This window comes from Sturnus vulgaris, chromosome 1, assembly GCF_052056855.1.
Source record: "Sturnus vulgaris isolate bStuVul1 chromosome 1, bStuVul1.hap1, whole genome shotgun sequence".
Taxonomy (NCBI): Eukaryota; Metazoa; Chordata; class Aves; order Passeriformes; family Sturnidae; genus Sturnus; species Sturnus vulgaris.
This window is the reverse complement of record NC_142243.1, coordinates 73676456-73702069: the sequence shown is the minus strand read 5'-3', so window position 1 is coordinate 73702069 and position 25614 is coordinate 73676456. Positions and strand designations below refer to the sequence as shown.

Sequence of the window (25614 nt, the reverse complement as noted above, 5' to 3'; positions counted from 1 at the left end):
GACACCCACACTCAGCAGCCCCATTTTCACCTTCCCTCATGGCCAAGGCCCCACTCTGCCTCTTGGGAGGCCCTTTCACTCACTTTTCCCTCCTCCATCCTCCCCTAGGATGGTTTCCAGGCTTGCTCCTGGCCCATTCCATTCTGGTATCCCTCTCTCAGCTCCCACTGAGCCCTTCCAGACCTGTCCTCATAACAGCTCCCATTCCCCCCACCCCTCACATAATTGACCCGGTGCAGCCACAAGCAGGAGCTCATACCTGTCCACCTCTTTTCCCAGCCAAATTTAGTTATTTGGCTTGTCTCTCTCTCTCTCTACTTTTTTTTTTTTAATTTATTTTTGGGGGACGACCTGTCTTTATGCACTGATTTTTATTTTTACATTTTTTATGTCTTTCCTGCTCCCCATATCTGCGCATGCTGCCTTATTTCTGAGAACTAGCTGACTTCTCCTGGCCAAAACCCACTTCTCTACTTCAGACCCTTGTGAAAGGCAGAACACACTAAATGGCCCTAATGACCCCCAACTATACCTGCAACTGGACTGTCCTCAACCCACTGTCCTTCTCCACACTTTGCTCCTTGCATTCACTGGGTTCATGTCTGCAGCCACTGTCCTCTGCCTCCTCCACCCAAAGATGTGGAGTTCTTCCTGGGAAAAACACATTTTGTCTGATAATCCTTGCATCCTGCTAGACTAATTTCAGTACTATCCCATCCACAGGGGAGTGACAGAGGGGCTGGAAGAAGAAGCTGCACATGAACATTCACCTTCCCTTGCCCACAGCCAGCTACCTCCAAAGCTGGTGGCCAAGGGAAAGGGTTGCTGGTACCAAGAGCTACAGCCTTCATCCTGGGAACACCTGGCATGTGGAAGGAGGAGAAATGGGTTTATCGGGCCCTTGGGCTATGTGCTTTGTTTTCCACAAGACCTTGCAGGTAAGATGGAGCTCTGGAGCAGCAGAATTAGCAGGTCATGTCCTGCAGTGCAATCCCTGGGGGTTAATAAGGAACAAGGCATCAATGGACACGCCTCTCCTGGTGGAGTCTGAAAAATTAAGATGCCTAATATGTGTTGAGAGCCTGCAGCAGATGCTGTTTTGCGCTTGATCTTTTTGCCTCTCCCCAGCCCAATATTTTCATAAAATTTTTAGGGTGTCATTAGCACCTCCCTCACATGGGAATAAACCTTGCCAATTGTGTAAAAGATTGTTAGAGAGGGGTGAGGGTGGCTTGCTAGCTGCACACACACACACACACACACACACATATACTGTATGCAATACTTTATTGCTTTACTTAATGATTCTGGCTTTGATATAAACTTTGCAATCAAAAAAAGTAGTCAACCTTCACAATAAAAAAATGAAGCCAGGCCAAATAACTTCGCCAGATATCTGCAGGCAGCAGGCTGCAGGAGGGCGAGCAGCATTGAAGTCACGCTTCAACTTCCTGCATTCTCCTCCCTGCGCTCCCCTGCGTGCTGGAGCACCCACCCAGCCCTGCCTCCCAGAAATGAACTCATTCATTTCCAGAAAGCGCCGCACCGACCCCTCCCTGCGGCTGGCACTCCGGCTGTCCCCTTGGCTCTTGTTGGGTGCAGGTGCCCCAGGGCACAGGTCCAGCCCGTCCAGGTGTGCCGGGGGCCAGGAGGGGCCGGCCGGGCCGGCGGTGTCACCTCCCCATGTACGGGGCAGCTCCGGCCGGGTCCCTCGGCAGACCCAGCCTAGCACAGCTCCAGGCTGACTTCAAACTTCCTTCTTGCGGTTATGTCGCCTCGATTTATTCATTTCCTCGTAATTTGAAGATAGACATCGATGCTTGCTATATTTAAACAGTGTCTGTGACTGTGTGGGGATTGCAGGCAAGCCATTTTATTTGTAGAGTGATGTTTTTAAAGGAAAGTGAGACTTTAGAGTCATCCTTCAGGCTGGCGCTGTCTGGGGTGACCTACATCCACTCCCAGTGACACCAGGCAAATCCCCTCCCTGGCCCACGGCACCAGGGACAGAGGCTCCCAGCTCCTCCAGCTTCCTGCCACCACCACTCGGAGGTTCAAATTATAATTAGTTCAAATAATACAATTTTAAAGATGGTGCAATTGAAACTTCCAGGATTCAGTTACATTAGGGGTGGAAGAAGCTCCAGAAGAAAACACTGTGTTTGGTTGTGAAGGGCAAAAAGGATTTGCATTATTTCCAATATTTGCAGACATCTGTCATTTATTTCACCACTTTCTTTTGGAAAGTCCATGTTAAGCAATGGAACATAGGATGGTATTCTATGTTAAAAACCACACAGCAGCCACTTCTCTGGATGGAGGGTCACCAACCAGTTTGAGAAAAGAGGAGATAAAGGGTGAGGACACCAAGAATTCTTCAGGCCCAGTCTGGGCTTTTTTAGCTGAATTGTGAAAACCCCATTGCTCTAAACAACTCTGACCTTTCCTATTTCTTGGAGACTGACGTCTCCACAGCAGATGAGGTCACTCACCCTGTTTTTGAAGTCTTTCACTACTCCTTGCATGGGTTTTTTTCTGTGGGAGGGGACAGTCATGAAGAGGGCTAAACCTCTTGATCATGTGTGAAAAAAAGGAAATGAAAACGAACTATTGGAGATGTATCAAGGCCTGACCCATAGTTTTGGTTTCTGAGGATATAAAATCGTGGAACCCAGAAGTTTGAAAGGAAAAGGGTAGGACATCTAGATCTAAAAGCAATTTTATTGGAGGCTATTTGCTCTGTGCTAGAAACTAGAAACTCAGCCTTTGCTTTTATGAGCCAGTTATGAATGGCTCTGACAGGAGCGTGAGAAACCATTGATTCAATCACCTTGAGAAGCTGCAATTTGAATGTGGTGCCTCGGGTGGAGAGAAGCTGCACACCAGCTTCCTACGGGAAAGCCTAGCACAAATGATTGCCATGATTAGATTCTGCTGATCAGTTCATGGGTTTGAGCGTCAGAATCGCAACTGGGAAGACACGAGAACATTCTACTCACAATTACAGGAATCGTGGTGCTGTCTAGAGACTAACCTTCAAAGGTTGTGCCCCGTCCTACTTGGCATGCACAACTAAGAGGCACTGTCTGCCTTTAGATCTTGCTGCTAGTGTAGAGGAAAACTGGTAGATGACCCAAGACAGAGTCAAAAAGGTTAGCTAGATCCACAATAAGCAATACACATTACTAGATGGCTGCAAGCACCAGGAAAAAATGAAATTTCTTCATGATTTTTGCCAGGGCATATTAGACTAGGAAGAGAAAGCACAAGACTGCATGAGATAAATAGTCCTTGATATATGAGTAGGACTTATCCATGGACAATGACAGGCTAATGCATTTTGGAGACAAACAGCAGAGGAGCTTGAACCTAAAAGCATCTGATCACTGCCTGTGTTGTGCATTCCCAGGTCAGAGAATCTTCACCTTGCAGACCTGAAGAAGTCAAGGATCTCTATCTGCCTGATCTAGATTTACACATCTGCTCTTCGTGAAGGAAGTGAAAAGGAGCAAGACAAAAAATATGGTGAGGATGGGATGAAATGTGCTTCATGTACATAGTGATGTACACACTGCATTTGCACTGACATAGCTGAGGGAGCTTGGAAAGCATATTTCAGGTAAGATACAAGTGTCTGCTCTAACAGCATCAGGTTCACATGGACATTCACAGAATTTCCTTTGGGAGGTGGTTCCATTAACAGCACACAGACATCATTTCTGCATGGCTAGGAAAGGGATTAAAAGCTGGAGTAAGCAGACAAGGCAACAAGAGTCCATAAGTTCTTGGATTTCAGACATTCCTAGAGCAAGAATTCAGAAGGTGGTTTCAAAATCAAAACAGAGAAAGCCCAATGGTCAAAGATGAAAACACTTCCCAGGAATATGGAGGGCATGCATTAGCTGTGGTTTGTGAAAAGTCACCTGGGTCTGTCTATTCTCTTAGCTTAGAAGACAGATTTTTTCCATAATTCATGACCTGCCTTTTGTAGGGAGCAGAAATGATAGCTGAAGCCAGGAAGACTGATCTGAGAGAAGTGCCCAGCACACCAGGTCTGGCCTCAGCTGGCAGCACTGTAAACTGGAGTGGCAGGAGGCTGCCAGCTGCCTGCAGAGACACACGAGGCAGCCGTGCTGTGCAGAAACAATAAAAATGCATTTGCAAAATGAAGTCCTGTGTTTCATTGCCATTGCTTACCAGGGCATGATGCTACTCCTGTCTAAGAAATGAAAACCTGGACTGGGCTCTTTGCACTCTGGAAAATTGCTTTTTTGTGGAGCATCACTCTGTGCAGAACCACTCAGACATCAGCTGTCCAGTCAGCCTCTGCTAGGGCCAAGCAGAAAAACGAGTCCAAACCCAGAACCAAGGCATTTGGCCTGTGTTTCAGTTTCCACTTGAGCACAGGTGATTGCCTTCTCCTCTTGTCGGTTGCCAAAAGGACAGTGGCAACCTATCCAATCAGTGTGCTCTTAAGTTATTTAACATCTATCATTCCAAGAGCTTTATTCTGAGACACCAAAGTCAGCTCCTCCTTCACTGTCATTTCAGCACAGTCAGGGCCTGGAGATTCTGCAGGCATTGGGCCAGCTGGCTCCCGAAGCCCAGCAGTGGAGCTGGTTGTGGGCCACAGTGGATGTGACCACTAGTCTGGGATGCAACAAGGGTGTGCTTACCTGACCACACTCTTGGAAGTTTAGTGCTCGAATGGCTGCACATCAGCTGCCTCACAACAATTCCAATCACGGGGACCTGCTGATGTCTCTTCAGAGCCAACCAAGCTCACAAGCATTAAATCAAAAATCAGTAACTCTGAGCCTCGTACCAGCCAGATCAGAGTTCAGATAAAAACCACCCTGGCAATCTTTATTGTCTTGCCATCCAAGTTCATCTAAATTTGACACACAGTTCTGCCTGGGAAAGGAGATACGATTGTTTCAATCTGCTTTGGCCTTTTTGGTGAGTGCTCTTTCTCTTTCTCTCTTCCCTCCCCCTTCCTCTCCACAAGTACACAGACAAGACAGTGATCTGAGAGCATGCAAGAGAAAATGCTTTACTTTTTCCTGAAAGCCTGTGCTGAGGGCGGTGTTTCCCCACCTCCACGCTGCTGACAAATGCTGATGTAAACACCATGCACACGTCCGTCTAAAAGGCCATGGGGGTTTTCACGTGAATCCTGCGTTTTTTCCACAAACCCCGTTACACTGTACTTCAGCTTAAAATACACCTCCTTGGTTCTGGTTAACCTACAAGCCCTCTAAGGCTAATACAGTTTACAGCAGCAGGCAAAACTACTCAGCAGAACCAAATTTGGAATATAGGTGCTTCTCTGCTACAAAACTGTTTCAAGAAACTGTTGCAACTGTGGCTGAATTAAAATCAGAAAAACCAATACCGACACAAAAAAAACGTTCGAGAAAAAAAACACCAAACAGCTATGCCTTCGGTATTGACGGGAGTAAAACATGTAATTTACAACACCACTGAAACATAACAGGAAGGAAGTAGACCTCAGAAACTATAAACAGAATTCAACAGAGGTAGGAAGTACCTCAAATGCTTTCACATAGTGACTGTAAAAAAGATACTAAGAGGAGAAAATGTTTCCAGGTTTTTTTCTTGTTTACTTTTTGTTTCTTCCCCACTTCAGGTATTCCGTTATTTTGAACACTAAGAAATGGTCACAAAAGTAAATGTAGCTCTAAGTCCTCACATGCAAAACAATTTATGGTATAAATAACAGCTTGATTTTCCTTCCACTCACCCCCTTGCACCATTCCTCCAAGAAAGTTGTGTTTGGCCAGAAATTGGACGGTGCTCTCCTCCCTCTCTCTCCATAGCTGCTGGCTTTAAATTATGCTACTTCAAGGAAAATAATTAAAAGCGCATTCCAAAGCCAAAAGTTACAATGCATATCGACAGTCAATAGGAGTCTGCACAAAAAGAGAAAATACTCTCCCCCCATCTTCAGACGCTTCACAGATCCCGTAACTGCATTTCACACCTTGCTTGCTCTGTAAGCTCCTGCACCCAAAAACCCCTCTCAGGACTCTGAGTTCCAACAAAGAGAGGCTACCTGTAAATTCTCTCCTATTTGCAACTTCACTACTTTAGTTCACTTTACCATCCTCCTTTTCACCCTTTCCTAGCTTTACTCACTTTAAAGTGCACTGGAAGCTCTAATAACCAGGAACGAAGTGGCAGTCGGAGAATCCCCACATGCTGTGCTGGGCAGGAGAGTACCAGCCCAGTCCCGAGCCCCAGAAGCCCTAGAGGGGCAGGGGCAGAGCATGGCAGCACCAGATCCCCAGCTGCAGGGCTCTGCTGCACTGTCCACGGACCTGGAAACCAACAGCCGAAGGGGAACCTCCCCATTTTCCCTTTTTCTGCTACCTGTGGCTAATGTTGCAGACATTTCTGTAAACAAAAATCCTTACCTTTTGACCTTTTTCTGCACTTTTGGCTCAGAACAGAGTTCCCCATAGACAGCCAGCACCACTGGCCAGGTTCACAGTGCAGAACCACAGGCATTAGATTTGTCCCACTACTGAAAACAACACATACGCACCGAGTTGGTAGGGAAATAGAACTTTATTCTAAGACTTGAGCTGAAGCAATGAGCATATGAAGCAACAACCACTAGAAAAGAGTGAAAAACACATCAAATATTTGTATTGTACCAGTTAAATTTGAACACAGAAGTCCCTTTCAGTAAAATGTATGCGCAGGACAAAAGCACATGCGAAGCTCAGATGGTCATCTAGAGCATTGCTTTTCATGTCTAAGAAAGAGGTCTCCCCTACAAAAATCTTTAAGCCAGGAAAAAAAAATCCTTCAAGTAACAAAGTAGAAATGATCTGTTCATTCTGCTTGGCACTGTGGAGAAGGAGGGGGATAATATATCCCAAAAGAGTATGCATCTTTAAGATGTATAAATTCAAAGTCCCTAAGACACAAGTCTGCTGCCAGACCAAGTACCGTTTTTTCTTCCTCATTTAGGAAGTCAAGTGAAGTATGCCTGCTAAGCACAGGGCGTCATGTTCTGGAGTGAAAGCTGCAAAGATCACATGGTCTGACTGCCAGCAAGGAAACTTCATTGGCACACACACCCAACAGACCTCTTCTCTTTGTCTTTCTAACAGCACCCTACCACTGAAAGCTGCAAACTGCATCAAATTCTGCAACCATTCAAACAAGTATTTCCTTGACTGTCTTAGTACAGGAGGCCAAATGCTGCTCTCCTTGAGCTCTGCCTTCACATTCACTTCAGTACCACTGGAAGAAAGCTGCAAGTGCACACAAACAGCAGGGTTGGCTCTGTGTTAAGTCAGAGGTGGTGGTTATTTTAACCTGGCTTGTGCATGTGACATCAAAAAGGGGTAGCTAGACCATTTCTGTGCTATTTGCAAGGTCTGCCAACTTCATTCTAATGCATACATACATACACATATATATGTATGTATAATGCATGCACAGTAGCTTACAATTACAAGAAGAATACAATTTATTTCTAAACTTGCTCTTTGGGACTCTAAAATTTTAGTGGTTAATCCACGTAATATGAGTTGAACGGTCACTTTCCTTAACACAGTACCATAAATGCATCACTTTAGAAACTGCTTTCATGAAAGCTAATCCAATAACAACAATGGCAGCAACAAAATTAATTGTCAGGACAAGTGTCAGTCAGGCATTAAAAAAATATGTCTCTGAAGAACTGCATTGTTTTCAAAAAATACACTGAAATATTCTATACAAGAAAATAGGCATCACACTTATGAATCTAAATTTATAACCACTTACATGTATTAGCTATTCTCAATAAACCATCTACGTTTGCTACCCATCTACAGTAGCTACAGTTTCAAATTGGGAACACCGCAAATTTATGTACTTTCCCTGAGATCAGTAATCCAAAATAAATAGCCCTGCAAAAGGTAACAGTGTAAACTCTGGATTTAAGTCTTCGGTAAGGATCAGTCCTCAAAAGCCAAGGAGAACATTAAGCAAACGTAAACACAGCAATCATTTTGTCAGTTTCGAGTTAATTCTCAGCGACAGTGGAACCCTATGTGAGACGTAGCATCCAAATGTTGAAGACTCGTCATTTTTATTGTACAATAGAGCTGTCCTAGTTGTTCACTTTCCTATCATTGAACCCCTGAACACATCCAGCTGGGATTGTGGATCTCCAAATCGTGACCCAGATCTGCTCTTCCACTCTGCACAATCTTTACAGTGCCTTTAAAACCACTCTTTCTGAGGTTCTTACTCTTGAATAGAGGAATGGCGAATAGATCTGTGATAATCCTCTGGACTAGTCACAAGTTCTGGTAAATCATAGCCTCTCAGCAGATGTCCACTGTTTTGTTGAGCAAAGTAATACAGCTGCCTGGCAAACATTGGTTCAACCTTAAGAACAGACAAAATGTTAATCAGACATGTGGCAAAACTTCACGCTCCTCATCTTAGTTATTCAGGGTGGTTTTAAGCTAGAAACAAGATGGGACAGAACAGTTCTGCTTACCAGAACAGGAACACAATTTCAGTGGTTTCACTAATCTGTGAACTAAACTAGGTTTTGCTTAGCCTAGCCTAGCTCTGCTGCCAAGTGCTTCACTACCTGCACACACTCCTTACCTTTATAACCTTCATTAGAAGGGACTGTAGCAGTGACACAAATAATGTATGAAAAACTGCAGTCCCTTAACCAGCCCTGGGATGTGAGCAATGCCTGCAGGACACACATGCCCACAGCCACTCAAGGTGTTTAACTACATGTTGAACACGCCAAAAAGTCTTGTCTGCACTGCAAAAGTACTTTGAAGACTTAACCTGAAATGTTGGAGTCATCAGGTAGGCTGAGGTATGTCACCAAATGACTGTGTCTGAAGTCAGATTTCAACTTAACATCGAGGTTACTCTTGTTTCTGTTCATTCAAGCTCTGATGAGGAATTTGTTCAACCACCAAGTGGGATTTGTATGAGTTAACACTGTCTTCACTTCTGTCTCTTCAGAAACCACCACTCCCTCTCAGGTCTTTGGGCTCTGACTGTGAATATTTGAGCTGTACACTGAGAACAAACACCTGAAGCTCTCCTTACTCTCAGTGAAGGACAGACTTGATGACACTTCTCCACAACCCTCTCCTGAGGGTCAGCCAATCCCTCCATATTAAAAGACACAGTAACAGTTTTGGAGGAAATAAATGCCATGGTGGAGATGGGGAGGCAGTGAGACAGGTGCCCCAAGCAGCTTCCATTGAATAACTGTTTGGTGGGATGGTAGAATCCCAGAGAGATCGAGAGGATGAGCAGATTGAGCAATTGGCAAAAGGGGAAGCAAAGCCCTGGAAAGAGCAGGAGGTACAGGCTCACAGAGGAGATTCCAGGACAAGAGATGGATAAGGGGGCTGGAGAAAGGATGCTACAAAGCAGAGATGGAAAGCTAGAAAGCCAAAATAGGAATGGAAAAGAGTTGAAGGAGAGTTAGGGATGAGCAACCATCTCTAACTAGTCATTGCACAGCTCAGGATGGATTTGTGAGCTTCTCAACTTCCACTTCAGAGACCTGCTAGGCAGCAGTGTGGCAGCACAAAAGCTACTCAGCCTAAGGAGAGGCCATAGCTTGTGGCAGAAGTCTGACTTGGGATCTGTCCTGCAACTGAACGGGCTTTTGAAAACTTTACAAGAGACACCAGTTTTATTCTCAAGGATGCAGAAAGCTAAGCCCTGCCACTAATGTGAGCACAACCACCTCTCTTGTGGTTTTATGGGCCAATACAGCCAATTCAGAAAGTACCGGATCTCAGTCTCCACCATCACCCTCTCTCAGAGAGCATCCCGAAACAGCAGCTTTGAGTGTGTGTGAACTGAGGTGAGTCAGTCCATGAGCCTGACAGCTACTGAACCCTGAAGCTGCACAGGCAGCTCCTGCATCCCCCATTAAGGGCTGAGGTCCTTGAGATGCAGGCTGGGATTCTGGAGCAGCTTCAGGTGCAGTGGGTGCAAAAGCACCACATCCTGCACTGGCCAGGCATCCCAAGGAGCTGCACAACCGGGCTGCTGGTGAGAACACAGCCCATTTCAGATACATTTCAGCTTTAGATGGGATTTGCAACAGATCACAAATGACATTTATGCTCTACAGAAAGGGAAAATTAGCTGCTCTGCTCTACTGAGGGCTACCAGTCAGTCCTTGGCAGACCTGGGGATTAAACCCTGTTCTGGAAAGTGCTGCATTTTCAACAATTTACTACCTCTCTCATAATCTACATGAGGCACAAAAGCCTGACTGGCAAATTCATATCCTCCAAGGAGTGTGCTTGTTTTAGGTAAGGCAGAAATCCTACTTACATGGGCTGTAATTAGTTTCCTCTGCCTCTGTGGATCTGGAAATTCCTCCCCAAAGCACAGAGCGACCTGGTATCTCGGCAGCGGACGTCCGTGGTGAGCAAAGGCTTGCAGCTCTGGGAAGAGAGAAAGTACCATGCTGTGGAATGATCATGGGAGACAGGCAAGCACCCCACAGTTACTCATTCACTCACTCCCACCACCAGCATGGGATAGAAAAACAGAATGGCAAAAGGAAAAAAAATCTGGGTTGAGATAAAAACAGTTTAATGGGTAAAAAAGAAACAAACAAAGAAGACAAAACAAAGAAAAACAAAAGATGGAAAAAGCAATCACTCATGACCAGCTGACCTACACACAGCCAGTGCCCAAGCAACAGCAACCTCTGGCAAATTCCCTCATGCCCTGTTTTACTGCAGAACACAAGGTCATATGGAATGCAGTATCCCTCAGCTGGGGTCAGCTGCCCTTCCCAGACTCTTGTCCATCCCAAACTGCAGCCTGCGAGGGCAGAGTGAGACACAGAGAAAGCCTTGACATTGTGCTTGCACTGTTCAACATCAGCTAAATTGTCCCTGTGTTATCAGCACTGTTTAGGTCACAAACCCAAACCTTAGCACCACGTGGACCACTACGAAAAAAATTAACCCTGCTCCAGTCAAAACCAGTACAGGCCAGTAAGACAGACTTTGTGGATGACCCTGGAGAACAGTGGAGAAGATAAAGTAACTCCAGAGGATGATGAGAGAGGTCAGGAAAAAGACAAAAGGTAAGCAGAAGACACCGAGTTTGGAGACTTTCCCTTGGATCAGGGAGACCTAGTTACAACACTGCAACTTTTCTGTTTGCTTTGTCTCACAATTTATTTCATATGCACAAACCAAGATGTCTTCTAATTAGCACTTCTAAGGGACCCTGACAGCAGAACCCCTGGAGCAGACACTACTGGTAGCTGGGAACTATTCAAGCAGATACACAAGAGCAGCACTGAAACCAATGGCTTGGTAGTGCCAGAAACACAAAATATTGCCAGGTAGAGCCAGGCTGTCACAGAGCCACTGCCATGACTGTGCCCAGTGCAGGACACTGAGGTAAGGAAAGGAGAAGGGCCCTACTTCAGCTACGTACTGAACCAGCAAAAGAGCTTTTTGTGCTTTCTGTGCCCCTGCACTATCTTTGCTAACCCATAATCTTGTGCAAAGTGAAATGATCAAATTATATTATTATTCTAATAGCCAGTCTCCCCTATGAAAAGTAGCAGGGGAGGCCTTTATAAAGTACTTCCACTCGGACCAAAATCTCCAGTGTTGTGGACCAAATGCTGTGTTTTTGATGCTGCATTTCTGTCCAGGAAAGAGAAAATGCCATCTAACACAATATCCTTGCTAAAGCATGTGTTAAGTGCTGTGTTTCTACACAGCTGATAGGTAAATATTCCATTTTAATTTTGAACCCTGTTCATGCTCTCTGGAAAAAGCTGCAATTAATATTAAAGCAAATGCATTATAATGAAGCACCCTTCCTGCTGGAGAGGGAAAGGAGAGCCTTTGGACTTGACATGACAAATGCATCTTTTCCCAGAATACACCCCTGCCATTCCTACTCTAACTGCAAGCTTTTCAGATCAAGGTGTGGATTCAGTGACTACCCAACAGCATCCCAACCCTGGCTTGGACTACCAGTCTAACTGAGAGGGCCAGTAAAACAAGTAAAACAATGGGCAGCTCACCTAGAACATGGAGTAAAGTGTAGCTTTCCCCGAAGTGTCCCCAAAACCCCTGAAGAGTGCCATGAACTCTCTAGGGATAAGGCAAAAAAGAAGAGCTATTTTCCATAGGACTCTGCTTCCCTCTGTGTGCTACAGGACAGAGAAGGACAATCCACCCAAGGCAATCCAGCCACATTGCTAATGTGAAACTTCTTTCAACTTCCTCTTTCCCTTGTTTTACTTGGCCTCAGCAATTCTCCAAATCCTGAACACCTGTGGGAGTGCCTATAGCACAGACCTGGAGAAGAAAATCCTTTCTTTCCCACCACCAGGATGATCATGGTTGAAGGTCAGCCCTGAGCTTCTCCAAAACCTTCCACTTACTCCATCTTCCTTTCCAGGCCCAAGTGCATCATCCAATACCAAAGGGCTCCCCATGTGCCTCCTCAAACCTTTCCCATCTCCTGATACTCCAGCTGCCACTCCTTCTGTCCACCAACCATTCTCTGGCTGCCACCTTCATACTCCAAACTCTCTTCCTCTGTTCTCCTACTCTCCACCCAGCCCAATTTACAACAATTACAGTGCATTTATCTCTCTCCACAGAGACCATTCCCCTGGTTTCTGATTTATTGCCCCATTTTATTTTCTCAGCAGCAGAGGCTGAGACTGCTCCAGTGCAGTTTGCATTTTAGGGTTCAGCTCCTCAGTGGTTTCCCTGTGGTTGGTTCATAGCAGTTCTGCATCTGTCCCTTTCTCTGCTGTTCATGATTCCCCCTCCTGGCAGAGATCTCCTGCCTCTCTTCCCAGGAAAGTCCCAGATTCCCAGCATGGGGGAATCCCTGAGCTTGCTTGCAGGTCGGGACCTCAGCACGTTCAATTAACACACAGATGTGACAGGGCCATGACAAGTCACTTACAAACTTCACTGAGCATCATCACATGCAAAAACTCACTTTGCACACTCCACAGACTGTGACTGCAACCACACACTTGGGTTTGCACAGGCACTGGTGCATAAGTAATTTAGGAGGGGTGAAAAATAACTATTGCTTGAGCTTATCTTTGGGGTTAGGTGTCTAAAAAGAGATGTCCTGTCAACCATTTGGAAGAACCCAGAGCACGTCTAAAAAACCACCTGAGAAAAGGGAAAGGGATTTCCAAAACCATCACCAGGCACAGAATTATACATTTTTAAATTAGCATGTGATTGAAGCCCAGCCCAACACCTGACCTCAAATTCCCCTTTTTAACTGTCAATTCTCACATCTATATAAGATTTCTCTCTTTAAATGCATTTTTTTCTTGGCTGTTTCTCTAAGAGAGTGTATCAGCCTTGGAATATAAAGTAAGCTAAAGCTGATGATTTGGATTTAGTTTGTTGGGGTTTTCTAAATTTTGCAAGGCATTATTCCCCTGAGAGTGTCATGCCAGTGCTAATGCCCTGTTCTAGTAAGAAAACACACCAAATCATAGCCACTTAGTTCACCTCTAAGTGATGCCAGAAATATCAAAAAGGGACCAATGTCAATTCCTGCTGCCCAAGGTGTCCTCTGGAACAGTGACCATCTCCCACCAGTTCCTCTGGGTGGACAGCTCTCCTCTCTAACTGTTCAGGTGTGCTGGGAAGTGGGGTTGAAGCTTTGCCCCTTCCCTTCACAGGCTGGAAGGAGAAAACACTGTCCTAAAGTGCTCCCCTGCTCCTTCTGCACTGCCTTGTGCAAAAGGAGACCCTTCCTGAGAGCTCTGGTGAGGTATGCACCTCCTTGCTCAGAATGTTAGGCAATCCCGAAATTACAGAGCTCGTTAAATCCTTTTGAATTCCTAGATATCTTTTAGACACTGGCATAGACTGAAAAGAAGGCTTGCTACTGAAATTTGTATACTCTGCACAAGACCTCAGGCTTGCTCTGGGTCAAGCTGAGAGGAGTGCAGGTGCAGACCACAGACCTATCCAGGACTTAGACTAGTAAATCCAAGATAAGGATCCAGTTTTCTATGTCAATTTATGGGAAAAAAACTATTTTGCTAGGTTCCTCCTTATGTTTTGTATAGAAATGTGAGGGATTGGGTGTCACCAGCTGAGCCCCAGTTGACTCCTGCTGGTCTGTGCAGGGGCATTGAATGTGCACAGAGCACAGAAATTTATAGGATTACTCAGGATTCTAGTACCCCTTGGCTGCATTTGCCCAGAATTATCAAGAGGCAATTCTCACTTTAATGAAAAGAGCACTCAGATAAAAGCTGATGTGGACAGTGACCAGGTGACATTTCCAAAAGGGTATCAAAGCCATAGTGGGAATTACCTGCTAAAAACTGCTGAGTATCAAAGAGCTTGCATGTTTGGTCCCTCTCCAGCTTGTTGGGTCGGTCACTGCAGAGCGCCAGAGGCCCATCCCAGTAGATCCTGCTTTGGCAAAGTCTCTTAGCATAGAGGCCATCAGGTGCCATCCATAGAATCACTCCTCGTTCCAGGTGGTTCAGTAGTTTTTCTATGTTCTTCCTCTGGCCATTATCCTCTGGATAAGGGAAGATAACTTGGTCCAGGCTGCTGACCTCGTAGCTTTGGCCATGGGATATCCTACAGCCTTCAGGACTGGAAGTTGTCACCTCCTTCACCAGTATTTCACGGTAATATAAGCAGATGTGGAGTCGACAGTCTACAAGGAGAAACAAACAGACAAACAAAAAACAATCACTGTGATACATTAGTATGGATGTTTGATGTTTCAGGTCTGTGCTAAGGCCAAGAGACAAGTTTGCATAAGATTTCTGATCCCAGTGGTCAGCACCACACAGAAGCTCAGATTAGTAAAAAAAATTAAAATAATAGATATACTAAAATTTTTTAGGCACAGTAGCATTAATGTTCTCTCATCTTATTAAAGGGGCTACTGATGCGTGGGAATTTGGTAGGAACTAAAATACCCCAAACATCACATTTCCATTTAAGAGGAAAAATCTGCACAGAAGAAGTTGATGTTGGTCACATTTTCCAAGTTCACGTCACAATTAAACCCACCAGTTCAGTACACTTCCTCAGATTTAACAAGGAAGTAGCTGTTAGTTTCCCTCCAGGCTTTGCATAGAAAAGGCTTCTGCACAGGGGACCTGCAAACTTGCACTCAGCTGCCTGGAGGGAAGCAACTGCTGGCTCCAGCTCCAACAGGGCTGGAGTACCCAAAAATCACCTGTCTTGCTTTCAAATGCCATTTGGCCCACTTGGCTGACTCCTATGAATTCACACAGCACTGAAAATATAAATATATATATATATAGTATATACATGTGTGTACAATAGATGTTCGCATACACAAAGACACACACACTGATCCTGACACAAGAGAACAATCCCACTTAAGAAATCCACCAAGTATCACTTTACAGGTCTATCCATTATTTCAGTGAAAAGCACATTCCCACACCTTTTCCCAGAATTACTCAGAAAGTTCCCCAGCATCCAGAGATCTGCAAACCTGAAGTAACTTCCCTTTTCTTTCCTGAATGTCTCTTTTCTTTTTTTTTTTTTCCACCAGGAATAACAAAGCAGAGCAAAGCCAGATGGCACCAACAGAAGCACTACAAGGTACTCAGGCAGCATCAATTTTTACTGGGAGGCTCCTGCCAAATGACAACCTGAGCCTTAAGTCACTGACACTCTTAAACTGGCAAACTCCCCTGGGAAATCCTGATTTGGTGTCTCACCAAAGCAACCCAGCACTAATACCACAATCCAGCAAAGCACTTCCATTAGCTTTAACCACCTCCATCCCTTGGAGCTGGGGCTGGAAGCACTTAAGTATCCTGGAAAACAGACTTACAACCATACACCAAATTCATTCATTAAAGAGGTTTCTTTTTCCTTTTTTCCTTTCATCTAAAAGGAGAGATGGTGCCTGGGCAAGTCAGAAGTGGGAGACTCTTGTCAAGCTCCCCAGGAAGCCTGGGGATTATGGACCTTACCTGACAGAGCGAGGGCTTCACCAGACCTTATGCTTGGCTCAATCGGGATGCCAGGAGTCTGGGACTCAGGAGGAGCACAAGCATAAAAGGTTCCTGTCACCTGACAACCTGTTTTCACAAACAAAAGTCAGTGACAGAGGCCTAAATCCTAAAAGAAAAGCTAGGGCAGAGATCACAGCAATGCAAAAACGAGTTTTCCTGGCCCCCAACAGGAACTCTCTCTCTCTTTCCCCTTCTTCTTAAAAAGGTCCTACTTCCCAATTCCTCCAGGTAGGCCAACTCTACCAATCATTCCAGATGTTACCTGGACTATATTTTCATTTGGGTCTGCATGAAATAGTCCCTTAGCCTTTCTATATTCCCCCTAGTCCTTTTCCTTGCTTAACATGTTATTCCATTAGAGAAATAATTTACATTTTTAACGAGACTACAGTGGTCTTAAAAGTCACTTGCATAAAACAATTCATATTTCCAAAAAAGATACTAATGATGGGTATAACAATAAAGCTGGGATTAACACCGTTTAAATCCAGGTAAAGAAAAATGTGCAGCAGCAGATTATTAGGGTTTTATTAGCAGAACTAGTATTAAACTTTTCCAACAGATGCCTTTCAGTAAGTGGATTATACCATGGACAACTGATGTTTTTCCTCTGTTTCTTAATGTCAATAAAAGTCTTTGGAGGATGATGCAAGTGACTTGCAGACAAGCACACATTACCTTTCCCAGTGGCAGGACCCAACACAATCAGAAGCTGGAGCAATAGGGATAAAAAATACCCACCATCTCTTGATCCATTTTAGAGCCCAGTGAGAAACTGCCTACAAATTCAGCAAAGTATCCAAATGCATGTAAGTGCTGCAGAGGATGTACTTCGGGGCAGAGCTCATTCTGCTTGCTACCTTGATTTTTTTATTAGCAAACAACACAACTAAAAGCAAAGCATTCTGCCTAGTAATTCCAATATACTGCCAGCAAAAGTTGCAGTGCAGTATTTACTTTTTAGCAGATCCAAAGATTTCTCTGCATCAAAACCGGGAGAGTGCTGTCCTCTGAAAATAGAGCACCTACTCCAGAGGTCTTTTCTTGCCTCCTATCCTCTCCTGCCCTTCTGAACCACCTGCTTCTCCTCACAAAGCAGATGTCTGCATCCTCAGGTGAGTTACCCTGCAAGGGTCTACAGTACACAGTTCCCCTTCTCTTATGTTTTATTCCCTGCAGGATTCAACACTGCCAATTTTTACAATTTGGGCTTTTTCCTACAGATGCAGAGTTTGGAAAGCCATGATTGTGTTGGGCTCTGGTACTGTGAGATCTTTGGGGAAGGAAACATCTCTTTATTCTGTTTCTGCTGTACCAGCCCCAAGAGATTGTCAATCCATGACAAGTTGTCCCACTGCCACAGCACTAAAATAAAAGTAATAATTCCAGCTTTCCCTTAGGGAGAATAATGCCAGTCTAACCCACAAGGCTGGAGGGAAAACCTCACTGGTGTATGCCTCACAAAGTCCAAAATCAGAGAGAAAAGCTAAAAAACATATTGTTCCCTTTTGGGGTTTTTGTGAGGGTTGGTTGCCTTCTTTATTGCTCAGGGGTTTTGAGACAGCTGAGGACTTTAGGGAGCTGATTTCTATCAGTGCAGAGAACTGCACAGCCAACACATCACACATACAGTGGCAGTGAATGCAAGAGCCAGGACCAAGGTGGCTCCCTTTCAAGGGAACCCAGCACTCCTCTCCATCCACATCTGTCAATTCCAATCAAAGCCACAGAAAACAAGCCTGGAATCTGAGGTTCCTCCAGGTGGCCAGGCTCAGCAAGCAGCCCTAAACAGAGGTGTCTTACCGTTTTCACAGCCGGGCCCTTGCCAGTGATGACCGCGAGAGGCGAAGGGGACGCTGGCGCACTGGTAGGGAATGTCAGGATGTGGCTGCTCCGGGGCAAACTCCCTCCAGTTCCGTTCATGGGGCACCATGTAGTTCGGTACCTATTCAATTTAACGAGGTATTCTTTTAGCAGGCAGCTGTCAGAACTAATGCTATGCGTTGCATCAGCTCTCTCATCTCAGCTCCTTGATTTTCCCTGCCAAAGCCCATGGAGGTCTGAGCTGTGCCCGGGCGATGCGGATGGCACTTGGCCACCACCACCACCAATGAGGCTTTCAAACGAGTTTCTCACCACTGGTGTAAATAATAAGCGGAGTGGAATAACAAAAGGCAGTCAAAGCACTGCTGGTAAATGTCTGCTTGAAAGAACAAGGCTTCATTGGGTGCTTGCATTCTGGCATCAACAGAATGGCAGTGCACTAGGAACTGTCGTCCAACAGAAAAGAGCTATTACTCTGGGATAAACAACACCAAGGGAAATCAATTGCCCTGTGGCCTCATCTGACATTAGAAAAGTTGCTTCTCAATTTCTCAGTTTTCATAATGAGGTTTCTTCACAGGGAGAACCTGAGAGCCCTAACAGCAAGGACAGACATAGCACAGAGCATGGAAATTGTGCTGTTCAGTGTAGAGGCACCAAGCAAAACACTCAACTAATGCCATACCTGGGATGGTAGTGCAGTGTAAGGAGATGCTATTGGAAAGGGATGGTTCATCATTAATGGTTGTTCCTCCATGCTGATCTGTTTTGCACCTGTGTTCACCAGAGGGATGAAAATAAATTATGACAACCACATCTTAAGGAAATCTGAAATCGGCACAAATCCATACAACCTGCCACTGAACAGAGAGAAGACCAAAATGTCTTCTAGCACCCACTGGATTCCCTGGCCCCCCTTGCAGTCAGCTCTGGGAAGCAGTCTGTCCCACTGGGCTCTGCAGTGCCCCACAGCACAGTGCACAATGGATGCCAAGCCCTTGGCATCAGGGCCTTCTTGGAGAGCAGGCACTGCCCTGCCCCTGCCCTGGAGGCTACAGGCTAGGCATTCCTCACTCCCAGCTCTTTCCCCCCAAGGCAGTTACCTACTGTCTGCCCCAAAATTGCTCTTCCCTGTATTCAGAACCTAGATCCAGCATGCAATTTTTTTTTTTTTTTGCCTGTCCCTTGAGGTGCCTGCTTGGCTCTCACTACACCAAACTGGCAGGGAGGCTCCAGCTAAAAGAGCAATTCCTCCAGTGATGTGCAGGCGCCTGTCTGCATCTTCCTGCAGGGGCTCTCTTTCAGTGCTCCTGCTCAAACGCCAGCAGTCCTCCCTGCAGATGCAGCCTCTCAAGTCACCAGAACAAGCTGCACTTGAGGCCTCATTTTGGTTCCTTAAAAGACTTTAAAAGGCTGCAGGGCCATTCCAGAAAAGCACACTTCAGTCCTCATATGCTTGCAATGAGACTTATTCACATTCTGTTACACAGGGAATTTGAGATGCTTTACCTTTTTTAGCTCCTTCTGGCACTATTCTGTATACTTTATAGGGATCTGAGATGTCCAGCTGGCTTCTCTCCACCAGTTCTTCAAAGTCATTGCTCTTGTTCAAAGCACACCTTAATCTTGTCTTCCAGGTAGGGGGATCGGGTTTATCAATGCCCTCTCTGAACTTTCCTTTAAAAAGAGCCCAAGCCTGGAAACATTTCAGATAATCAAAAGAGCAGGAAAATGAGAAAAGAAAAAAAAAAAAGAAAAAAAAAAGGAAAAAAGAATCAAGTACAAGACACAATGCTTGAAACAGCACATGTGTGTGTGCTTACATGTGCATGAACTGTTCATGAATTTACTCCCTACGGGTTTAGGCTTTAAAAAAGCAGCATGGTAAGGTACAAAAAACAGTTTAGTGGGCATAAGAAAGGGGAATGAATGTGGAAACAGATGTGCTGTGGTCCCAGATGCATTTAGCTCCACACAGAGAATTGTGGAAGGATGGGCTGTCCCGCAAACACAGGGACACCAGGGCACAGCCAGCGCCACCAGCCAGGCAGCGTCTGGCAGCAGCCAACCAGCAGAAGCAGCCTGCAGAGGCAGGTGGCAAGGATGAGATGGTGAGGGGCATCCCTCCTGCCCTGCCAGTGTTCCACAAGCCCAAGCCCAGGCTGAGCCTTACCTTGAAGAGGGCGGCGTCCTCCTCCCGGTTGTAGTCCTGCTTGCCAGCGTGCTTCCAGGGGATGCGGAAGATGCTCTTCTCGTCGTTCTCCCACACCAGCCCCGGGTACTTGCCGCTGTCTATCTGGTCGATCAGCCACTGGCGGAGTTTCCCATTGCCACAGCTCACTGAGTTCATCCCGCACTCGCCCAGCTCCAAGTTCATGCCACTCGTGTCACAGGTTGGGCGGGGGGTTTTGGGGTGCCCCACCAAGCTGACCTCTTCACACACGTCCAAGCACCAGCTCTCTGGGAGGCTGTGGAGGAGGAGGAAATGGGCAGGATGTGGGGAGAGGCAAACCCACAGGTCAAGTGCTCGGCTAAGTCTGCACCAGCGGTGCCCAGCCCCTGATGCCACACACACCACACCAAACAGCAGCCACGGCACGCAGGGAGGCCCTGGGGGCCCCGGGAAACACGGTACAGAGCCTCAGGAAACCGGGCACAGCCCCCCACAGCCCTCCCCAGGCACTGCCTGTGCTGCAGACTTTGACAGACTTCCCCCTGTCCCCATACTGTTTCACATGAACAGACACGGGTCGTTGAAATTTTTACTGTAAGTGACTTAAGGCACAACTCCCTTGTCCTGCTGGGAGTTCAACTAAGGGTTTGCTTTTCAACCAAAAGGGGAAAAAATTGCATTAAAATATATTCGCATATGATTGTGCACATATGTGATATTATACATATCACACACACGATTCGGAGGGCTTCACATGCAGTAGTGGTTTATATGGCATCTATCTATAACACCACAGCAGCTTTCACAAGCTCACTTCAGCAAGACGCACTTGAACACATGATGTCCTATACATATCTACCCCTCCAACTGCTCCCAGCACGCACACATAGCAACATTCAAATCTATACACTGCATATACCTAAAAGTGGAACGACAGCAACCCACAGAGCCCGGCATAAGGGCACTTATGTGCCCAGGGACGTGGGAGCTTGCAGCCCACCACACAGAGCCCCGTAGCTGCGCGCAGAGGCGCGGGCGCGCACGGAGAGCGGCGCGGCTCCGCAGGCATGGGCGCCCGCTGGGAGGGTGCAAAAGCCAGGACACAGGCACCAGTGATGGGGACCTGGCGTCAGGTTTGACTCACCCATCTGGAAAATGCTTAGTTTGGAGGGTTCCCACTCCACCGCCCTATTACATTCAACAAAATTAAGCGATTCCTCACCCAAGAATCTTTGCCTCTACCCACGGGGAGCCTTCCCGAGCCCCTTGCCAGACAGGCGCACACTGCTGTGGGCAGATGGGCAGCACCGCTTAGCACCCCTTACACCCCTCCGCAGAGGCAGCATCCTCCGAACACCAAACCCGGTCCCCGGCATCTCCCTTGCACATGGTGCGTCTGGGGGGATGGGGCGCGTTCGGCTCCCCAGCTCGGAGCTCGTAGGAGTGCGTGCGAAGACCTCAAAAAAGTCACTTTCCCCCCCTTCCCCTGTGCACGAAGCGGATCCCTCCTACGCGTTCCCGCGACCCTCCCGATGACAGCGGGAACAAGCCGGGCTGGGGGCCGGTGCGCGCCTTTACCTCAGGAGCAGATAACGGGTATTATTTCTTTTGCTTTAAATTAAGGGGAAAATAGAACGAGGGGAGAAAAATAAAAGGAAAAAAATTAAAAAGGCAAAGGGCTCGCTCAGGTGCAGACAGCCAGAGGAGAAGCCCCGACCGGGGGAAGCCGAGGCGCCCACACCGCCCGCCCCGCCTCCCTGCCCGACCCGCCGGTGCCGCGGCGGGAGCGCTGTGCCCGGCGGGGCCGGGGGTCCCGGGGTCCCGGCCGCCCCCCTTACCTCTGTCGCGGCGCTGGGAGCGGGCAGGGGCCGCCGGCTGCCGGGCGGCTGCTGAGACGGGGCGCGGAGCGACTGGGCCGACGGCACCGGGAAGTTTCTTTATATGATGGAGGGAGTCTTGCCGGGCGGGGGGGAGGCGGGCCCGGGGGTGGAGCTGGCGTAGGGGAGCTGGAAAACATCTGAGGCAGTGACACATCCCCATTGCTGGTAAACATGCTGCGGGCGGGAGGGCGTGCAGCCCGGCGCCCTCTGCGTCCCCGCTGGGCTGGGATTTTTTAATCTGTACAGACAGACTAACATACATAAATAGCCCGGGAAACTCCTACCAGTGAGAGCCGGGCGGCTTTTACTGTAAAGACCCAGCTCGCTACACCCACCAGAATCGTTCTAGACGGCGCCGGCCGGGCCCCCGGGATGCTCGGGGAGACGCGGGGCCATCCGCCCTCCCGCCCACGCCGTGCCCGGGGTCGGTGCCCCCGGCCGGCACCCTCTGCCACCCAACCCCTCTTTGCTCGGGCCACAGAGCCGGGATCGCGGAGTGGAACGAGACACACACCCGCCTCCTCTGCCCCCGGGGTTCGGGCTCTCCCCGTCCAGCCTGCACGGCGTTTTGCAGCCCGGAAGGTGTGAAGTGGGGGGCAAGGTGGGGGGGCAGCAGCAGCGCCGATCCTGGAGGCAGCGATTCCCGACGGGGCGGCAGCATCGGGAGCAGGAACAGCCGCCAGCTCCGCCGGGAGCGGCTCCCGCCCCGCTGAGCCCAGGGGATGCTGCCTCCCCAAAGCCCGTCTTGAGGGCTGGAACCCACTCGCTCTCCTGCCTTCAGAGCCTCCTGCCCTAACGTGGTGGGAGCTGGGGGATGAAGGAGCGAGCTCCGGGCTTGCATGAAAGACTCTCTTGCCGCCTTTCGGGTTTCGAGCACGTGTGCTGTGCCACGACACTCTGGTGTTGTTCTGCTCTAACGTCCCCAGCGCACTTCCATCCACATCCTCTCTTGCTGCAACGTCTCAGGTCACAGAATCTGTCACCACTCTGCGCCGGAGGTTTAGGATATTAATTGCAAATCTTCAACGCCATCTTCTGAAATTTAAATGTAATCGCCAGGTTTGGAAGGAGACTGGAGAAGCGCAGGCGTTTTCAGGTATTGGGTTTGTAACACACCATCCATCCTCTAAAAAAAGCATTGGCAGGGCCAGTATGAGATCCTTTCAGCTGTGAGCCAAGATACCTTTGGAACACTGGAATATATATTTGAGATTGGAAGTGACTGCTGCCATAAATCAAGACAAGTAACCACAGCTTTACCAAAAGGCATCTGAAAGACTTTCTAAAAATCCAATTCCAATTTGTAGGGTTAAGACTGTGTGGTACTCAGGGTGCCAGCTGTAATTTCACTAAGTATGAAACCATCTTGAAATATATCACTGTAAAAGGAACACTTCTCAGGTCTTCTCTTTTGTGGTTTTTAAACCAGCAAAATCGGGACCAAGGTGAAACATGCAGATTGGATCTGCACTAGGTCAAACCCTTCAGGAGAAAAATAAAACCTTCTTTCTCAAATACTGGAGAATATTAAAAAAAAAAATAGTTGCTCTTGTCCAAAGAAATCCATGTATAGATGGAGAGGTAGGTAAGTTGCGTGTTAAGAGAAGATAAAGTCAGTCATAAAATCCCCAGAGAGTACATATGTAGGAAATTACCTGGCTGAGTGGTTGCTTGCTTTGTGGAGCAAGAACTCTATTACAAAACTATCTCCAGTTGCCTAAATGTTAGAGGAGATGATTAAAGCCAGACCCCTACATGCACACTCGGCCTTTGCAAATCAGTCTTCTCATGAGTAAGACATTGTAATCTCATTAGCTTTGCTGACTTCGTTACTCAGTGTTTCTGGACATCACTCATTTCCATTTAAGATGGCAAAAATATGTGGGACCACCATTTTGGTCTGCAAAGTAGAAAGCTCTGATCAATAACACAACTGTGGTGTCCCCATTAAATGCTGCATCACTGGGTGCTTTTTGCATATCCTAAGAGACAATTCCTCCCTAACCAGACTTGCTAGTGACACAAACTGACCGACCTCAGCTCCTCACAGCCTGTTCATCCATTTCTGGTGTTTTCCACACCGTTGCGAGTGCCTGACTCTTCAAACCTTGCCCAAAAGCCCTGCTGCCTTCATGGAAGTTTTCTGAGTTAATGACTGAAGTCCTCTTGCGAAAATGCTCTTGCTGCTGTTTAACCACGGCAGTCACCACCGGGCCCCCTGTTTTTCACACTCTTAAGGTCACACTGACTAAAGGCATGCCAGGAAAAGTGACTGTTTCTTCTCAACAGTCACTCACAAGCCCTCAGCACACAGAAAGATGGCTTCTGCTTTCACCAAACCCCTCTGAAGTCCCAGCTGACTCACCTGGGAATTGCACACAAGGTACAAAAGCAAAGACAGACAGACATCATTTCAAAGCAGCTGCCAAGGGCTCTCTGAAGTGGGTCCCTACAGAAAGGGGCAGTGCTGAGCCATGGGGAAAGCATGCAGGAGTTTACTCCTCCTTTCCTTCATGAAGGTTTTCCTTCTGGGTTCAAAGGCTCTCCTGTCTCCCTAAAATACCAGTGGGTGAACTCAGTCCCTAAGCCAGGAGGACCTGTTAGAGGTATGCCAGGGACAATCAGTCTGGCACCAGAGACCTTTTGAGGACTGTGGCTTGTTCAGGGGCTCTGCCGGCACCAGAGACATGAAATCCCCTCGGGCATCAGCACAGGGGAGTTCCACGGTGCAGAAGAGGAACCTGCAGAGGGGAGTGAGGGGTGCCCATTCCCTGGCACTGCTCCACCCTGGGGTGGGAGCGTTGCCCTGGCTGCCCTGGATTCCATCTGTGCGTGGCTCTGCTGGGAGTGTGCCCATGGGGGCAGGTCCCAGTGCCCAGGAAAGGTCTGGCCCTCTGCACTCTGGCTGCAGCCCAGAGTAGACCCACCAGTGAGCAGGAGTGTGGCAGCAAGCGAGCTCCTTCCCCAGCTCTCCTTTCAAGTGAAGACCCTGACCAGGGCTGTTCAGGAACCCAGCAAACCTTGTGCAGAAGCCCTTGACAAATTACATTGGTGAAAGCATTATCAGAAGTGCATTAATCCCCTAAAAGTGTTTTTGGAAAGCCCACAGCTACCTGTCTACACCTTTAGCCATCCCAAAACCCATTTCCTGAGATGGAGGTTGCTGGTGGCACAGGTTTCTACCATGGGTTTTTCATCCCTCAGAAGTCCTTGTCAATCCCTGGTTGCAAGTCCCTATGAAATGATGTCCTCCACTGCCCAAAGCAGCAGCACAGCTCAGACTGAAACAGAGGCACTGTTAAAGCCTCCCAACACCATGCTTCCATCAACAGCTTTGAGGCATGGGGTTGAGTTTAGAAGTCATTAATACATCAGAAAGATGTCTGTGGATGTGTGAATGTAACTGAATTAATTCAGAGACACTGTGGAAATTTGGGGCAGATTTCTGATTACTTTGATTTATTCTAGCAAAGCACCTGCTCTGTAAGCAGTCTAACATGATTCAAACAAAAACAACAAACAATTTTACATGTCTTCTGTTGTACTAACTTCAACTTCTGCTGACATAAGAGCTGCCTTCTCATTTTGGAAGGGTATTTGCAGTTCCTCCATTTAAAATAGCAACGCTTAAAACAGTATTAGTCAGTCATATATTTTCCATAATACTAATT

General features: G+C 47.2%; 1 protein-coding gene across 1 annotated transcript; it reads right to left on the bottom strand.

Annotated features, from left to right (window-relative positions):
• Nucleotides 1–6572: 6572 nt before the first annotated feature.
• On the bottom strand, nucleotides 6573–22020 carry IRF4 (interferon regulatory factor 4). The gene is made up of 9 exons (XM_014872372.2): nucleotides 21902–22020; nucleotides 20064–20358; nucleotides 19400–19586; nucleotides 18576–18664; nucleotides 17870–18011; nucleotides 16025–16132; nucleotides 14368–14721; nucleotides 10357–10469; nucleotides 6573–8412 (listed from the first exon to the last, which is right to left on the bottom strand). The coding sequence occupies exons 2-9, from the start codon at nucleotides 20265–20267 to the stop codon at nucleotides 8269–8271; spliced, it is 1341 nt and encodes a 446-aa protein (XP_014727858.1). The 5' UTR covers nucleotides 20268–20358; nucleotides 21902–22020; the 3' UTR covers nucleotides 6573–8268.
• Between the last annotated feature and the right edge of the window lie 3594 nt (nucleotides 22021–25614).

What these genes read in the sequence shown, in the direction of transcription:
- IRF4 (XM_014872372.2), bottom strand. Translation starts at nt 20,267, where the DNA reads ATGAACTTGGAGCTGGGCGAGTGCGGGATGAACTCAGTGAGCTGTGGC. An exon ending in ACACTGCACTACCATCCCAG is followed by an intron (nt 18,012 to 18,575) that starts GTATGGCATTAG and finishes TAAATTGAATAG; the next exon opens with GTACCGAACTACATGGTGCC. An exon ending in TACTCAGCAGTTTTTAGCAG is followed by an intron (nt 10,470 to 14,367) that starts GTAATTCCCACT and finishes CTCTCTTCCCAG; the next exon opens with AGCTGCAAGCCTTTGCTCAC.